The sequence below is a fragment of the Egretta garzetta genome, unplaced genomic scaffold (assembly GCF_000687185.1).
Source record: "Egretta garzetta isolate BGI_Z169 unplaced genomic scaffold, ASM68718v1 scaffold107, whole genome shotgun sequence".
NCBI classification, from domain to species: domain Eukaryota; kingdom Metazoa; phylum Chordata; class Aves; order Pelecaniformes; family Ardeidae; genus Egretta; species Egretta garzetta.
The window spans coordinates 1,674,401-1,692,992 of record NW_009260399.1 but is presented as its reverse complement, the minus strand read 5'-3'; the positions used below and the strand labels follow the sequence as shown (position 1 = coordinate 1,692,992).

The 18,592-nt window shown below is 38.6% G+C and overlaps 1 protein-coding gene across 1 annotated transcript; it reads right to left on the bottom strand.

Annotated features, from left to right (window-relative positions):
• Nucleotides 1–226: 226 nt before the first annotated feature.
• Nucleotides 227–17,749, bottom strand: SH3BP2 (SH3 domain binding protein 2). Its single transcript, XM_009643195.2, has 13 exons — nucleotides 17,524–17,749; nucleotides 11,832–11,971; nucleotides 10,723–10,825; nucleotides 7,931–8,048; nucleotides 7,284–7,354; nucleotides 6,842–6,930; nucleotides 4,987–5,052; nucleotides 3,854–4,433; nucleotides 2,689–2,797; nucleotides 2,287–2,342; nucleotides 1,753–1,834; nucleotides 1,441–1,500; nucleotides 227–980 (listed from the first exon to the last, which is right to left on the bottom strand). The coding sequence occupies exons 1-13, from the start codon at nucleotides 17,631–17,633 to the stop codon at nucleotides 843–845; spliced, it is 1,722 nt and encodes a 573-aa protein (XP_009641490.1). The 5' UTR covers nucleotides 17,634–17,749; the 3' UTR covers nucleotides 227–842.
• Nucleotides 17,750–18,592: the final 843 nt, after the last annotated feature.

Genomic DNA, 18,592 nt, shown 5'->3' with positions numbered 1-18,592 from the left:
CTGATGGCACCTACCCTTCCAGCTCAGAACCAAGCAATGGGGCTCCCATGAAAGCCAAGTCAATATTACTCCACACCTATCTGAAGTGCGTGTCGTTAAGTAATACGTGGGATGCCACAACCTATCAGTTGGCTAGTACCCTGATCCCAATTACTGCAGACACTGTCATCAGCAGTTACATTTGAGTTTGCTAAAAAAAAAAAAAAAAAAAAAACCAAAAAACAAAAAACCAAAACAAAAAACACCCACCAAAAAAAACCCCAAGCCACCAAACACAACACAAGCCACATTTCCTGATTATCTTGACCTACAGTAAACCAAATTATTTGCACAGAAGTCTTCATTATTTACACAACTATACAAGTAATACAGAAAGTCTCAGTTCAGCACCAGTGCTGACTTAAGGCGTAACACCTTCAAGTCAGAGTATTAGTATTCCCTGTCACGAGTGAATTCTGATATACTTTCAGAAGTTTCCCTTTTCTGCATCAGTTGTATTCAGACCACTTCTTTGTTCGTGTCCATCTTCCACATTCCAAGGAGATTAGTAATAGCAGCAGTTTTATAAAAGGTGTAGGTATCACGGACAGCTTTCACAGCATAACCAGTTCAGATCTTTTTAAAAGAAGAGACCATAAAATCCACTGATCTGGATTGTAAGGTTTTACCAAGAGTCCATTAAATGGACCCCATATACAATTCATGCGAGAATAAATGGTTGAAACAGCCTCGGTTTCTGTGTGCAAACAATGGGATGTCCAACAGTGGCAGGAGTCCACATTTAATTTAAGGGCAGCAGGGAACCCATCTGTCCTAAGCGTCAGTGAATGATGCCAGTCATGTCACCTTGGTTTAGAGTAACCATAAGGACACCGAAGAATCAGGCTGTCGTGACTAGGTAAGACATGAATGCTGTAGTATTCGACCAAACTTCCCATGTTCAAAAACATGATGTCTGAATCCAGGTAAAACTTGCAATCCTGTTGTAGAACAAAAACCCATATGTAATAATTGACAGTCATTTTTCCAACTCAATATTTAAAACAACATCCCATCATCAGAACTAAGTTCTTTCAAACAAGCTACTGCTTTGCAAATTAGTTACTTCCACAAATAAGCCCAAAATAAACTCAGGAATTTAATATTCCTTCCTTTAGGATTTGACTGGAGCTGAAATCTAGTTGAGAACATTTACAGCTACTTTGTCTTGTGCACAATACAGCAACGAGACAGCCTAGATCTGAGTACTCCAATGCTCATCCTAGACCAGATTGCTGTAAATCAGCTTATTTTTACTTCTAGGAACGGGAAGAAGTTTAGGTTTTCACTTACCAGTTCCGATGTATACCTGTACACATGCACACCCTACACACACCCATATTCATACATGTATACACACACACATATATGCATGCATACATACATAGTGCAGCTACTAACCTTTTCAAAGATTCTGTAGTTTCTCACTTTTTCTGCACATTCATCCCATACAACCAATACCTTGAAGAAGAAAAATGCAACATATTCAGTCTATGCTAATAAGCTCTTGTAAGTCAATGTATTATTAAGGGAATAGTTACAATCCAGGAAAAAAAAAAAAAAAACAACCACTGAAGTTATGATAGTGATTGTCTCAGATTTTCTTGCTTTAAGGAAAGAGCATGTGTAAATTGTTAAGAACTTTATCACATGTAAGATATGGTATCTCTAAAAAAGGTTTGATGTGGGGTAGATTCAGCAATTGCACGTTACCTTTCCAGGCTTAGTAGATGAGTTCCTAATACAGTACAATCCATTTTGCGGTTGTCCCCGGGGGCTATTGGCTTTAAACGTCCTAAAAATAACACAGAAATTACATATATTAGCATCTTCCATATCAGATAACTAAACCACCTAGACTCTTAAAATTCTTATTGCAAATCTCTTGCTTTAGTTGTAATAACTCATAGTACATCATAGCTGTAAGAATTTCAGCTATGGTTCAGCTGTTCTAGCATCTGAACCAGCAACGCAGCACTGAAGGTCTGGCTTTCTGTCCCATCCAGCATCCTGGCAGAACAACCTTCTCCAGGTGGAACAAAATCACGTTGCAAGGAGTACGCGTTTTCAACTGATGCACGAGCACCGAACTAACTCCCCGAAAAAGTGATTTCCATATTACAGGAATTTAAATACTTTTATTGTGTTTTTAAACACAAATTGTATGTATCAAAATGATCTTTGGGCTACTGTTCAGTGCAGGTTTTTGTAGGACTTCTAAGCAACTATTTTAAAATCACATTCTACCTTTCAACTTCGAAGGATTCAGAAGTATTAAGAAATACTGAAGCAGGCAGCCCAACCTGTAAAAATATGAAGAAAATAAATCACCGTGTAAGTCAATGACAACTCAAAATGCTAGCAACTTATTATGCAAATAAGCTACAGCCATCAGTATCTGAATTTTTTAATGGTGATTTAATCTTTACTGTATGCTTCTTCCCCCTTTATATCCAATACTAAAATCCAGAATTTATCAAGACATTCCTTAAAACTAAAAAAAAATAATTAAAAAAAAAAAAATCACACACTGAAAACACTGTGTTTTCAGGAAGTTTTTTTTTCCCTGAAATATGCATTTAAAATGTTCCCAAAAGTATACATAAGCAAGAAAAATACTCTGAAAGCAGATAATTTGCTTGACCTTACTTTTTCATAGTCATCATCAGAATCATCATCAGCTTGGTGTGGCTTGGAGGGTAGTGCTGGTTTTTCAAATGAGAAGCCTCTAAAACTCTGTCCATCTGGCGGTGATCTCCTGGCAGAAGCAGAACAAAAACTGAAGGACATCTCCTCAGGAAAACAGAACAAATATACACGAAACACTGAAGGGATAATAAAACTAGAACTGAAGAGCAAGTTTCAGTTTAGCCCCCAAATCACAGATTAATTGAGGTTAGGACCTCTAGAGGGCATTTAGTCCAAGCTCCTGCACAAACTAGGTCCAGCTAGATCAAGTAGCTTGGGGAAGCCATGTGCAGTGAAGTTTCAAGTATCTCCAAGTATAGAGATTCCATAGCCTCCCCGCAGCAGCCTGTTCTGATGTTTCACCATATGCATGGTGAAAAGTTTTTCCTAATATCCAGCTGTAATTTCCCAGGTTGTGACTTCTGCCTGTTGCCTCTTATCCTGTAACTGCAGACCTCTAAGGTCTTGCTCTGTCTTCTCCACACCCACAGCTGCAGACAGCAGTGATCTCCCATAAGCCATCCTAAATGCTGAATAATCCAGTTCTCTCAGCCTCTTCTCACCCATCACAGTTTACAGCCCAAATGTCTTGGTGGCCTTCCGCTGGACTCACTCCAGTAGGTCACTGTCCTCCTTGTACTGTCTAAAGAGTTTATTACTTGTTCTACAGAGCTGCTAAATGATCCAATGGACAAAATATTTTCATCTGACTCGCCACCGTAACTAGTTCAACATCCCTTACTAGAGCTGATCTTAATATAAACTGAAACATGTTTCCCATCTCCACAGAAGCCTAAAATTGTTTTTGCGGTTCATTGAGGTTCTGACATAAAGGCTTCTTATTCACTGTGATCAAAGGCTTTTAAGTCTTTAAGACAGACCTGAAACAAATGAACTACAAAATTTTGGTGTAATTTTTTTAAAGTTTAGTTTATCTACTAAAGATAAGCTCATTGCAAAATTTTCAAGTAAGTACAGAGGCAAAAAAGTACAACACTATGAAGAAAAGAGGGATGGTGCAGGAAAGAGAAATGGATGTCAACGTGAATCTGAGAAATATGTCTGTCAATGAGTTACCTAATACGCAATGGAAAAACTGAATAGTGTATTGTATTTTCATGCTTACTGTAACTGGGGACATGAAGATTTCTCCGGTCTAGGCTTGATTCCAGGGGGCTGGTGGCTTGGCACAGGTGGCTTTGGGAGCACTGGTGGCACAAACAGGCCGGGTTTAACATGTTCTCTTGGCATTTTGAGCTCTACTGGTTTTTCAGTAAACTTGGGTTTACTGCTTGGTAGTGGAGGAGGAGTTCGTGGTGAAAGGTTTAAGGTTTTTAGCTTCTCGCATCCTTCTGGAGTAGCTAGAACTCGAGCTAGAGGCAGAGGCTCTGGAGGCAATGAGCAAGATTCTTTGACACACGCAGGCTTTTTGAGAAGAGGTAGAGGGGGTACAGGGGGCAGCTGTTCACTTGGTCTCCAGTTTGAGGACTGAATCTTTAGATTAGGTTCATCTCGGCACTGTGACTGGGGTTCTCTTGCGTTTAAGAGATCCTCTAGTTTGATATCAGGTAAGCTTCTTTTAGGAGGCGGTGGTGGTGCTGGTGCAGTAGGTTTGCCAGCAAAGGAATTTGCCCTTGATTCTGAGTAGGCAGCTTTTCTGACATGAGGAACTGGTGGTGGTGGGTAGGCTGGGGGCAGGACCATATCTACAGAAAGAAAACATCCCAAAACATGACACACTGAGGGGAAGTACAGTACGTCAAGAAACAAGACTTTTCAAGTTTATTTTCTATGTAATTTAAGATGTTTCATTGGCATCTGGTCTGATAGTACCCAAAATGCTGGATAAGAATTTAACTTTCAGCACAATTCTGAATGTGTAGTAAACTCCTTCAATTTTTATTCAGGCATGGCTTATGATGAGTTCTCCCTTTGCTAAAAATAAAGAAAAAGAGACTACATTAAAAGCATTACTCCTTCTCCAGACTGATGACCAGATACAGGTCTCTCCAGGGCAGGAGGCCTGCAAGAAAAGATGCTCTTAAAAAGCACGTAACACTTCCTGTGAATTGTCACTGTGGCTACTAGGAACTTTTGACCCTAAACACCTCTCAAGATTAGATACCTGTGCATTACTTCAGTTATTTTACCACCTGCAATGCTTAAGATATGACCAAGCCAAAATAATAATCTGGCATTCTACGTGAATATTGCCTTCATTGGTGGCCTTTCATGAAGGGAATGAAAGCAATCACATACCATCTTTCATTAGGTCAGAAATATCTGGCTGCAAGTAAGACTCATCTTCCTCCTCCTGGTCATAATCTGCAGAGAAAAATCAATGTGTCAAACTCTGATAAGTACTCACCAAGAAAGAGTATTAAGTACTTATTGCTTTTTAATAAACAAATATTTTTCAGTTAATTTTTTCTTAAGAGGTGAAAAAAAATTTTGGTCCACCTCTCTGCTCTTTAGAATAGGTGTTTCCTTAAATTTTGATGTCAAGAAAGCCATTGCTTAGAACAGTGGGAGATGAACTATACCGCACACTAAATTTTTCCCATCTTTCAAGTTAAAATTTACTTTCTGGTGACACTTTCTAGTGTTATAGCCTTCCTGAGAAAAATTCAAATCAGTTGCAGACACACAACTACATGAATGCACTGGCAAAACCAGTTGGAAAAAATAGTCCCCAAAACCTAACCCTAAGACAGAAACATTGGTGATTTCACAATACAGGAGCCTAAGCAAGCCTGTTGATCAACAAAATTTTTTTGCCTTGCTCTAGCAACAACAAAAAAAAAAAAAGCACCACAACAAATGCCTTAAATGGTTTCAATGTTGCCTTTAACTGTAAGTCAGAATAATCAAGCCAATGAAAAACATGCAACTTCTAGGCAGTAATTTCTCGTCATTGACTATGATAGGAGCCTCAAGGAAAATATTGAGTATTTCCCCAGAAAATGCATTTTTAAAAAAAATATAATTATCTGATAAACAATCAGTTAGCTCTTCTAATTTTCCTAATTTAAACTCCTGCTAGGCCTCTTAACATAAGTTGTATTGCATGCAACCCATCCCTCCCACAAGTGCAGAAAGTACTAAACTACAATCCTACATGAAATGCTGATGAGTCTGTTCTCTGCTTTGCTGCAGTTGAACCGGATTTCCTAAAAAGACTCACTCCTGCTTTTTTGTCCTAGTCAGGAATTTCCTATCGGGAAATGAGAGTACTTCCTCCAATCAACCCTGTCCTTAGAAATCTGGAAGGGCAGGTGGGAAAATGCCTAGTAAAGGAACTACGTTGAACCTTGAGGTGAGGCTTCTCATGTTGGATTTTACCAACACATTTCTTGACGAGGAAGTCAGTTGCTGAAATGTGCTGTGAATGCCTATCCGACAGGCTTTCTGTAGTGTCCTCACTTCTAATTAAAAAATAAACACACTCAGCCAGAACTGTTTACTGTGAAACAACTACAGCAATGAACAGGTATCAAACTTTGAATAAAAAAGCCTCTGCTAAGAATGAGATTTTCAGAGCCTTACTTAAAAAAGTTTGAAAGTCACTGAAGAATGTTATCCTATGTGTTTCACACAGGCCCACCCTATGCCTAATGCCAGGTCTTCCTGAACTGGAGGAATGATCAGTTCTGTTTCACACTAAACAGACTACAACACCGATGCAACAACATCCCAGTGTGGGTGACTGCTTGTTTTGCAGGACAGGTGAATTAGTTTTACAGTCTAGATAGGAGGTAACCAGCTCCGCAATGTTTTCCTGCATTGTCTCTGCATGTTTTCAGAACATACTTGTAAGTGACTAATACCCTACTATTATAATTAACAAAAATTTTAAATAGTATTATTAGGGTGTCAGACACTTCGTTGAAAGGCCTGAATTTCTTTAGTTACCATTTATTTTTACTAATGGTTATGGCACAGAACATCTGCTTCTGGTTCAGAATTACACCAATTACACACCTTGTAAAAAGCAAGAATTTATAGTTGCAAATTGGATCAGGTTGCTTAAGCTATGGGAATAGTTCCTGCAGAATGCAGAAGAAATAAGCAAGCAAATAAATCAAACTTATTTATCAGTGTCTAAATTTGTCACCTTCGTTATCCGCTGAGTGATGAGAATACTTGATATCAATGGGGCGTTCTACTGAGCCATAGAAACTGTCTGCATCAGAACCAGAGTCACTGCAAAAGAAGAGACAAGAGTACTTTCTGCGTCACTGTGCTGTGGGTCTCGGGAAAAGCAGAAGCAAAATATTCCTATTTCCCAATTAACAGCCAGATACGTTGCTGCTGTCATTTTAAAGTTTTTATTTGTTTTACATAAAGCTGACATTTAAAAGTTCTCTTAGTAAAAAGATTATTTTTGTCTTGGTATTCTTTTAAACTACGTGTTCGGAAGGCCTTTCATTCTTGGGCCTTACGGCACCTGTTTTTATTCAACAGTAAGTTACTCGTAGGTGCAAAAAGCCTAAAATACCATTGTCAAGAGGCAGTGCAAAAGGGATAAAAAGCAAAAAAAGATTAAGGGTTGATACCTGAATTCTGTTACTGTTTCTTTCTTCTCATGGTAGTGATCAATTTCCCTCCTCAGGGATAGCATCCAATTCTAAGAAAGAACAAAAATACAACATTCCATACAGCCATCTTTACATCATTAAACGAAGATGCACAGGATCTGTCCTCTGTAAGAGCAGAGTAAGGAACCTACACTGAAACAGTGTTTATCCATGACTACATACATGCATTGAGAGGGCTTATCAGTCAAAATGTTTTGACTATATAAGAAGCTGTAAGAACGTATTAAAATATTAAACTTTCAGTTTGTGAATTGCAAGCTGTTATTTCTAAAGCCGGGTACTTGTTCATAGTATGTTTATGGGTGAGAGATTTCACTGAACAGTTTTCATACTTTATCAAAGGTTTAACATACAAGTATTTGTTCCTTGGCTAAAACTAAAATGAGCAATATGGAGAAAACCATGACATCTAGTATGTCACTTATAGCCATTCCCTAAATTACAACTTGAACTCACACTAACTTAACAGTTAAAACTTCAGACACGATTTCTCAGAGGAGCCCAAAGAACTAGGTGGCAGCTGCGCGTCTGGTTCATTTAGATTTTAGGGAAGTCTAAGATTCACTTTCTACTTCAAGGAAAATTATAGTGCAAAATAAAGTTACCTTTCTTTCATCTTCAGAAGAAGCTGAAAAAAACCATGTCCTGCGCTTCTTGCTAATGTGAACTAACTTGAAAGGAAACACATTGCTTGATGTTGTCTCCTCAGCTGCCCGCATAACCCTGAGAAACAGAACCACCAATACATAAAAACCTGAATCTATAAAGCTGATTCTGCTCTGCAAGTCATAAAGCTCTGGTAGAAAGGAGTTTTAAGTTCTGTCTCACCAAAAATAACTCCCAAGCCCAGGAAAACACCACTAAAATCCCCATATGTGAATTTGTTGCACTTCTCCATTAAAGTGGTAGAAAGGACAATGCAAGAGCGCTGACAGGAGAAGAAGCACTAGTTAAACCACCAGCCAAGATTTATAAATGGACTTTTTCACTCGTTCAATAGTTTTCATGAATTGCAATAATTCACAAGCTTCACACCATGGCAAGAAGTGTTTAAGGTGCCTGTGATCCTTATATCAAGAAAGGCACAGAGAATAAATCAAAACACAGGTTGTTCATGAAAATAAATGAGAACTTATATTAAAAGTTAATTTTACCACTTTTGCCTTATAAACACTTTCTTGCACTTTATTATTTTAGAACAAGCATAGCTCAACCTCTTTCACAAACTGCATTAGATATGTTTGTTTCTTTTTATTTTTTCCCCCCAGAGGAGTCTCAAATGAAGAAATTCCTTACACACACACAAATTTGGTTGTAAATGCTCATTATAAAGGCTTTGGAACAAATAAGACGGCTAAAATCCTTAGACTGTGGGTAATCTAAAAGTAACATTTCTAAGATTTATTCAGCATAAGCCATAGAGAAATCTGATTAAAGTTTTTACAATCATTATTGGGGCTTGCTTTCTTGTTCCTAAACTTTTTAACTCACCAGTTTCCTCATATAACACAGTATTTCCATAAGTCCTTAACATTTAGGGAAGGTGGTTTGTAAACACAGGAAAAAAAAGATTATCAGAGACATTTGGTTAGGCACCTAATCAAGAGAACATTGTTTTGGCCTTTCAGTACTTAAAGGGGGCCTAGAAGAAAGATGGGGACAGACTTTTTAGCAGGGCCTACTGCAACAGGACAAGGGGTAATGGTTTTAAACTAAGAGATGGTTGATTCAGACTAGATATAAGGAAGAAATTTTTTACAAGGATGGTGAAACACTGGCATAGGTTGCCCAGAGAGATGATAGATGACCCATCCCTGGAAACATTCAAGGCCACGTTGGATGGCGCTCTGAGCAACCTGATCTTGTTGAAGGTGTCCCTGCCCATGGTTGGACTGAATGACCATTGGAGCTCCCTTCCAACCCAACCCATTCTATATTAAAAAAAAAAAAAAATCTCTAATCAACACCCTGAAGCTGCTATTAATAACAATGTCAACTGCAAAATTATTTCAGAATTAGCGATTGCATCTTTTTTAGAACCCCAATCCTACTTTTAAGCTGGATGTTGTAGTTTTCTGCACAGTCCAAAACAAAGCCACAAAAGAAACTATAAGTTATTTCACTAATGTAAGGCTAATAAGGATGTTAATGTGGGAAATACCCATGGTACAACTGGGAGGGATACTTGCAATAGGCATCAGTATACATTTTGAGTCACTAGCAAATGCAGCACTCTCTCATCTCCCATCCACTCTTAACACATAACAGCTATTGAACAAAAGCTGCAAAACTTCCAGGGAAGCCTTAGAGTGACTTGTTTTCACACAGCCCTATGCAACTACCAATTCTAACAAATTCTTTTATTTCAAATTCTTTTTCAATAATGCTTATGTCTGTGCATAGTACTAACCAAGACCCAGTCCCAATTCCAACCAAGGTCCCTGCAAGGCTGCTAGAATGCAGATACATAAAAAGCAATGAGACAGTCCCTAGCATTTACAAATTCTATAGTATTTTTACATTAACGTGATTACAGAACCTAGTGTAATGGCCAAGTTACAGTATAGGTTGCTTATAAAAATTCATCTTGAATCTTTAATTAGCTATAATGTTTACAACTGCATTCCAATAAAATATGCCATTGTTGTTAGAACATTATGCAGTACAAGAATAACATACACGTTTACAAATGCAGTAAAATTGCAGAGGTTAGGACCAATAATGTGGTATTTCTCTACCTTTTCTCTCTAATTAGTCCTTTCTTACCATCAATTACAACAGCAATTTCCTGAAGTTAGGTTGGACTTCTATTAGTAGGCCTTGTATGTATGCCGCACTCAGTCAGATTCTGATAGAACTGGTTAACTTGAAAACCATTATTTTTGTCTTCAACTTAGAAAGCAAATATTAAGATTTATAACATAGTGAAATGAGTCAGACATTTTGCACATGCATTCTCTCATTTATCACTCCTGTAGTTGATTCAATTTTGACACCAATTAGTGTTACTGAATCAGTAACTCCATAAACATTCCTTTCTGATTCCTTCCTATTTTTGTGATGATCATCGAAATCACTAGAGAACAAAGATCGTTTGTCTGAGAGAATCCACACATATCTGCATGTGCAAAGTCTGCATTAAGTCAGTAACAAGAGTAAGCCCATTGCAATTTTAACAGCTTTACTGGTTAAATTACAAAAGATGAAGACTATACGCTTGAAAAGCACAGGAAACATCATATATACAATTTGAAAGGAATACATCTCTTGGAATCTGGGATCAGTCCTTAACCCAAACAACAGATGTAGTTGAGTTTAACTTAGTCGGAAATGAAAACCATAGCCCCCTGCATTAAGTGAAATGAGCTGGGTGTTAAGTTAGGTCTTTTGTACTCACCTGTTGTAACCATTCAAAGAAAATGCACCCTGGGGAGATGCAGATGTGCTGCTCTTAAAATAGTAAATACATCCCTCATGAATAATCACAAATCTTAATGGCCCTGAAAAGATAAAGAAAAAAGTGAGCAAAATATAAATCCAAAAGCAGTACATTAACTAGAATCTCTTAACATGGGTAGAATTACTGTTTAAGATTTTAGTAATCTTGTTAATGCAATCTTATCTTGCTTCCCTCATTTAAGAGGAGCTGGTCTGATAACTTCAAAAGAAGCCTAAGAAACTGCAGTGCAGGTCTGACCTCTACCTGTGCTCCTTTACTAGAGGAATAAGCTAACGTAAGAATGTAACCTAAAACAAAACGGGAGAAAGGTAGCCATTGGCTACAAACACATGTCGATGTCCATCCCAAGACTCATGACGGTATCTCCCTCTCTTCTTTCCCCTCAAATACATAAAACTGCCAATAAAATGATGTTTTGTTTTCTTTTTTTAAAGGGGTCAACATTCCTTCCTTTATCAAAGGCCGTAATCTTTGTCCTTAGCTATGTAAGTATAGTTTTGTTATAAACAGGGATAACAAATGAAGAGCATATAAATAAACCCAAAATCTTACTTTTTCTCCATGTAAATAGATTCTGATTCCAGAAGCAATTACTGTTTTTAAGTACAGCCTAATGTTGGCAGTGAGAAAAATTCCATTTCACAACAGCAGTAGGAGATGGGGATATTTTTCCAGTACAGAATAACCAACTGGAAAAAAAGCTGAGTACTAATTTCTTTTAGAAAGGACTATTTGAAATTGATACGTATCCCAGGAATCTGATTCTGTCTTTAAAAACCTTACTTGTGAAGGACAGGAGATTTAACCAAGAAAAAGAAAATCAACCACAACATTTATCATCTAAGATTCTGGTTCCAAAACAGTTAAAGGAAATTCTTTCAATATGGGTCCTTCATACATATATTTGAGTAAAATTGTAATCCATTACAGACAAAGTAAGTGGAAAAAACAGCTTCATTAAATAGCCTGCTAACATGAAATGTGTTAATGGCCCCAAAGGCAAGCATTTAAAACATGTAATTTAGTTAATACCTCATTCAACTTACATTTCAAGATCTGCAGCTGGGTGCCTCCTTTTTTATGAAGATACCCTGATTTGGTCACTCCTCCAGGCATTGTCAAAAGGTTTTGTGCTCCAATTGCCTTCATTGGGACTGGCCAGACCTGCTCCTGCGAGGCCATCGTTCTGCAATGTAGAATAATTAAAAACAGTTTAAAACTTAGATTTTACTTTAAGAAACGAGTACTGAGAAACAAAGCTTGTTTCCTTAAAGTTTTCCAAACAACTAACATGGTTCAGCAGTCAAGTATGTAGCACAGACGGGTGTTCATAGATTCCAGGAAGTTTGTAATGTATAAAAAAAACATGGTGCAGAAAGTCCCGATTTATTTTTATACAGCTCTCAAAAGTGATTGACAGCTGTTGAAACAATGGAAGAGTGCTTAGTAACTGTTATTTAAGTATTTGTATTTTTAAAATGCCTCAGATAACACTGCAAGACTTAATCAGGCAGGTGACTAGAAAATCAGTTTCTTCTCCAAAGTTCTATGCCACACGTGTATATACAATATAATTTTCTGTAAAATGAGGGAATCGAATCATACTGCAGTATCCAATACTAAGTCTACTTAGTCCTTATATTTACATGTTTTAACCTGAATGAAAGCATTAGTATAAAATCTCATACTTGACATCATATGTGACAGCATCCTGTGCAAATGAAGTTTATCTGAGATTGCTGGAGACTGCCATTTAATTTATACATCAATTATTAATGCCATGCTCCACCAAGCACCTTCACAGCTACCACTCTTTCTGCTATCATCTTAAACAGGTTACCAAGAAAATTAAGTTTCTCAGTAGTAGTTTTTTCTGTCTGATATATCACTATGAGACCTTCCTTTCTTCAGCTGGTAACAGAACTAGGCTAGAAGTCCTACTGTGTAATACAGAAAAGAAATCATGCATGAACTGCATGGGAAGTTCAACCTAGACATAAAATGGTCCATTATCCTCAGGTGTAGGGCTAGAGACCTTTGCTGGTAAGAGGCAAACTAATGAAGTTCCAGTTAATTAGTTTCTGATAAAGGAATGATAGTTTAGAACTGAAAAGCTTTTAGTGGAGGACTGAAATCTAGCGGATCCTGTTTGCTTCTCCTTCCGCCAAAAGGGACAGCAATGGAAGCCAACAGTGTAGCTCAGTACAGAAGTCCAAGAGCCTACAGCACAGTGCACCAACCCAAGCACGTTCCTCCAGCCTCAGATGGCAACTTGAAGTACCCATACAGAAAAGAATAAGCAAATTATACAGATTTGTTGAGGGATTAATTACAACAGTAGAGTACATATCCATTGCATTTCTGTTATTCCTAACACATATCAAGCCAATTGATCTTTCACTGAATCAGCTTAGGATTTAGATCTAACTGCTTACCCTTTGCTGATGATGCCTGTGCGGGAACGGGTAGAAATTACTAACAATTTCTACCAGGAGAGTTTAAGCTCAATTAAATTATCTAGGCAGCCTAGAAAACTTAATCCAAATACTAGGTTTTAGTCCCCAGTGTTATAAAACAGGCACAAGCATGGAAGACAGAATTCAAGGCCCTAGAAAGGTTCTCACAGCAGAGCCAAGGCACCATGGTTTCCCCATTCTCCTCCAGGACCTTTCTGCCCACCAAAAGGTAAGTTACTTTTGTTGTATTCAGCTATATCCTTCCTCCTGCTATTTCCTCCCTATTCTGATTACATGACTGAGATCTTTCCAAGCTGAGTTGTTCCTTCTCCTCCCCCACAATGAAATTCCTAGCAACAGCAGTGCATTAACAGTCCATGAACACAGATATTTTAAGCTTTTAAGAATTAAAAAAATAGTAATAGAAGTCACCCCCTCTCCCCGCCTCCCCCTTCCCCCAGTCCTTCAAATTATTTCTCCACATCTCGCAGAAAAGTCAGTATGAGGGAAATGGAGAACATAACCAGCTGGCTGCTGACACCAAAACCACACTGCAGTACTGCTAAGAGTGATTTCCTTGAAATGAGGAATGCAAAGACAAAGCCTGGGCTAAATTTTTCTTTTAAGCACAGGCACATCAACATTCAAACATTAGAAATTAATCTATGATTAAGTTATTTCATTCTGTTTCTAGTTACATTCAAAAAAAGGATTAAGTAAAAATGGAACCTTTTTATTCGGACAAATATACTCTGATCTCAGTTTTCTTGATGTAATTCTAACATTAGTCTCAATGCCATCTCACAGTTTCAAGTTCACCATGGGTCTTCAAATCCTGTGTGCTTTTACTACAAAGAACAGAACAAGAAAAGGCTAAAGCACCTAGCCTTTGGTGTTTCAGTGTTACTTACATAGGTTGAAAACATATCAGAAGAGGCAGAGTTAAATGTCTCAGAGAGGTTATCCAAAACAACCACTGAGCTGAGATTTCTAGGAAGCCAATGACAAACACTGGGGACAAGGGTACCCCACCTTAGGTCAACACAGAAAACAGAAATATTTGACTAGGTCATGTTGGCCTTCCGTGCGGGAACAGACTAGTTAGACTACTCTCTAAAGTGTGCCTGGAAGGGGCACTCTCCTCCACCTGAAAAGCCCGAATATTAGACAGACAGAATGAAAAAAAAATAAAATCGTGGAAGCAGAAGAGCAAGCAGGGGAAAATAAACCAAAAAAACCCACCCCAGTTCTACAGTGTAATGACTACAGGATTTAACTGAGGGGGAAGGATGGCAGAGTATCGGGTTCTGCTTCCTCTATTCACAATCATTTCTACTTTTGACAACTCACTATAAAACAGTACCAAGAATAGAGACCAAACCTCCGAACTTCCCTATCCCAGCTAAGCAAATAAAAGGAGATATGGCTGAAATCCACAGAACCAAGTACACATTACACGAGCTGAAGAACCCACCCAATATACCAGGCTTTTCAATAGATTTAGGGGCTGCTGTGCCTATTTTCTGGATCTCACTGTGGCGTACAGCACTCCCTATCACATCTGTAGGCTCCTCAAGCACTCTGCAGACACATAGGGAGGACTCTGGTTTTCTGAATTGAAATGTTTGAGTTAGGCTTCCAAAATCCATTTAAGTACTCTGAATCTAGTCCCAAGCAGATTTTCTTCTTTTCTTGACAGTACCACACAATCCTGGCATGGCACTAGATACTAGTTTGCATCAAGCTGCTGGGAGAAAGCTGTCAAAACAATATAACTGCAGGATCTTCCTTGTAGGGTGGGAGAAAGGAAAAATGGATGCTCTTAAATATTTTTCTTGTCTTAGCATCTACAGTATGGTTGCCTGTAGCTCACTGAAATGGTTCTGTCCACTCTTGATATTCCTCTTATAATTTTTTTAATCCCTTTCATGAAGAACAGATCAATAGCAACCACTGAAGTCTCTGTAGAGCCTGTTAGCTCCACAGTCATTAAGAACAGAAAGATATTTCCAAGCTGTTTCTTATGCAGTCACATTCTTGCACTACAAGCCAAAGACCCCACTACACATTTTCACCCCAGGTGCATAAGCACAAGCCGAGTCTCCTCCATGGAGCTGATGATGAAGTTAACAGAAAGGGCCCACTAAGTGCAATCAGAGCCAAGCCATGCTCTCTTTCTGATGCCCGTCCTCTGTTACAAACGGAAGGTGACATTACTCATGCATTGTTTTGTGCAAGCTCCTAGCAATAGCTACACGCTTTATTCTTCTTCCCACTCACCAAGAGGCTAGATGCGCATTTTTAAATTTAGCTTTCCATCAAGCCCCAAAACCCATTATAAGTGGCTATAGAATCAACCTTCTCCCCCACTGAAACAGCACTGAACTGAACCCTCTGAACCAGAAGAGGATGGCAGCAGACAGTGAAAGGCCTCGCATCGCTTTGCTTCTCAGATGGTCCCCATGATAATTCTATGCCTGTGAAGGAGATGACAGGCCTTTGAGTGTAGTAGGAGAAATGGTGGAACAGCAGTTTATAGGATTTGCTTCACCATTCATCAGCGCTTTTGGAAAGACAGAATAGTGTAGTTAGCACGCTCGAGCGCAATACAGAGCTTATACAATTACCATTGTAATTACTTCGTATATACAAACTGGCCTGCCAGACTAAAAACCAAACCAATTTGCAGTGTATCGGTAATGTATCAGTAACGTCAGTCCAAGTCTATCACATGAGTATACTTTTCTCAAACACTATCACAATGAGCTGGCTTTTATTTTAAAGTAGCATGAAAGTGACAACAGCATGAAAAAATGTGAAATTACACACTTCATTGTGTAACCTAGATAATGCCAGTCTGATGCATAAGTTTCTTCAGAATAACAACAATACTGTTACCAAGCTCAAAGTCCAAATGGAGAGTAGACTTCTGTTATTGTATAATATGAAAATATATTCATCCGAAGTAATTTAACCTATCCCCTCAGTCACCATATATAGAATAGCTAGATTGGAGGCTAGGGCATAACTTTACAGGCTAAAAGTCCCTCCACAAGTAAAAATAACCTTAAAAATCTGGATTACATTACAGAAGAACACTTACCCCTTTTGGCCTTAAGAGCTATTGGCATTCAGCTCAATTAAAGCAAATACAAGCTGATTCAACTAAGGATTGCGTCCTGGAAGAGCCACGAGTCCTCAGTTCTTGCTTAACTTCAGCAGAACATATGGCAGATGTGATCATCTCCACATCTTGCAGTATATAGGCGTAAAAACACATTACCCTCATCTCTGAAACTACAACTGCCAAAAGTTGTATTAAAAATTCTCACTTGTTATAACAATATTTACGGTCTGTCCTGGAGCCCAGTTTGGTCATGCTGAAAACAAGTAAAAAAAAAAAAGCCTCCAAAGTTGCAGTACAAAAATTAAACCTGTTCTGAATTTGTAACAAGTATCTCTTTGCCAATTATGCGTGAGAACTTTTTAAACTCCATAATATCTTGTAAATTCTAGCCTTTAAATTCTATTTTGAAAGTAAAACCTAGCAAAGCAAGATGCCAGTTTCCTTCTGAATATTTAACTTGCATATAACATTGCGTATGTAACTTAAAGCCTACAGAAACAAATGCATTCCTCAAATAATGCAGAGGGAGACTGAAGTTTCAGTCTCTACAAAAGGCTTAACCAAAAATGAGGCAGCATTACATACAGCAAAACTGTAAAATAAGAGCTTCCCCAATGCGCTCTCAGCAATTCTGAACAAAAACTAGTTCTCAGATTCAACCATCTAAACATTTGCCATCTGTTCTTAAAACTGCTTTCTGCAAAATTTTTGTGTCTCTCTTCCGTTTATTAAACATTCTCCAGTATTTCTGAAATACTCTTCCACATCTCTCCTACTTTTTTGGTTGCACATTCCATTTCTTAATACTTCTAACAGCCTCTTTCACAATAGTCTCTCAAAAGTATTAACAGCACAGTACAAACACTGTAAAGTCAAATAGATCTTACAGGACAAAGGGAACAGAAAACTAAGCCCGACTGAGATACTCTGGTTTAAGTAAGTTTACTCAGTTTAACTTGCTTCAACTTGCTTTTCTTTTCTGTCAAAGATTTTCAGCGAACACTCTCCTCATCTCTTCCCCCTTCAGTTCTTTACCCTTTAATTTTCTGCATGAGTTAAAAGTATTTTACCACAGATAGAATATTCTGCTTTTAGTCTGCTCTCTACCTAAAAGCGAAAAGATGACAGAAATACAAGCCACAAATATGCACTAACCTGGTGAGCGTGCCTGACCGACACATAGTTTTTCTGCCGACAGTTTCACCGAATGATTGTTTCCTTTGTGATGACAGAGCCATTAACGACTTAAGACCCCTCTCAGGCATGACAGGAACATCTCTGCGCTTCTCCCCGTTCTGTGTATTACACGCTTGAACGTGTGACTGCGATAGCTGTTGTACACTCAACACGCAAACAGAAAAGACACCCTGCCCCAGCTGCTTGTGCCTCTGCCCTGCCCCGCGGCCAAGGGGGACGCCGAGGCAATGACTTGTTTCCTTTGTTACTTCCTGTTTCCCCCAGCGGTAGTGGGCAGCACTATCTTTGTCAGATTTCCCAGGTTCCCCTAGAGGTTATAAATCAAACCCTGCATACCTCAGCCAGAAAATAAGAGGGGATTTTCCAGTGCTCACTCGCTTCCTACTCACCTTCCAATCGGCTGCTTGCCCTTGGGGAAAAAAAAAGAAATTAGTCCTTTTTTCTTACAGTGTACTCAGGCTCTCACAGCGGCAGAGGCACAGCTCAGAAACGCTGCCTGGGCTGCTGAAGAGCCTGGGCTTCAGGTACTGGCACTGCACCTCAGGACTATGGTAAGTCTTTCATACCTCTCTCCTCTTCTGTAGCTGGAGCTTGTCCTTCCCTTTTCAACCCAAGAAATTAAAAATAGCTGTTTTGAAAGATTATACAGCATATGCATCCTGTAGAGTAAGTCTTGACTGTACATTTGACACTGTGCAAAGCACGAAAGATAATAGAATTTGAATCCAAGAGACTCACAATGCAAGGACAACAATTCTACAGGACAAGTATCACCAACTGATGATGAATAAATGCCATTCTTTTACACTTACTTTCACCTGGAGCTCTTAAAAGGATTCAAGCATTTCACTGACTTTCTTTGGAATTATCCAACACCCCGGGTTAGAAAGTTCAAATAAGACAAAAACAACTGGCAAGTTTCAGAACGATGGACAAAACCTACATACACGAATATGCCAAGTAAAGCTTACTTCACATATTTTGGGGGAAATGGACAGGAATCTGTACTCCAAAAGAGAAGGAAGAA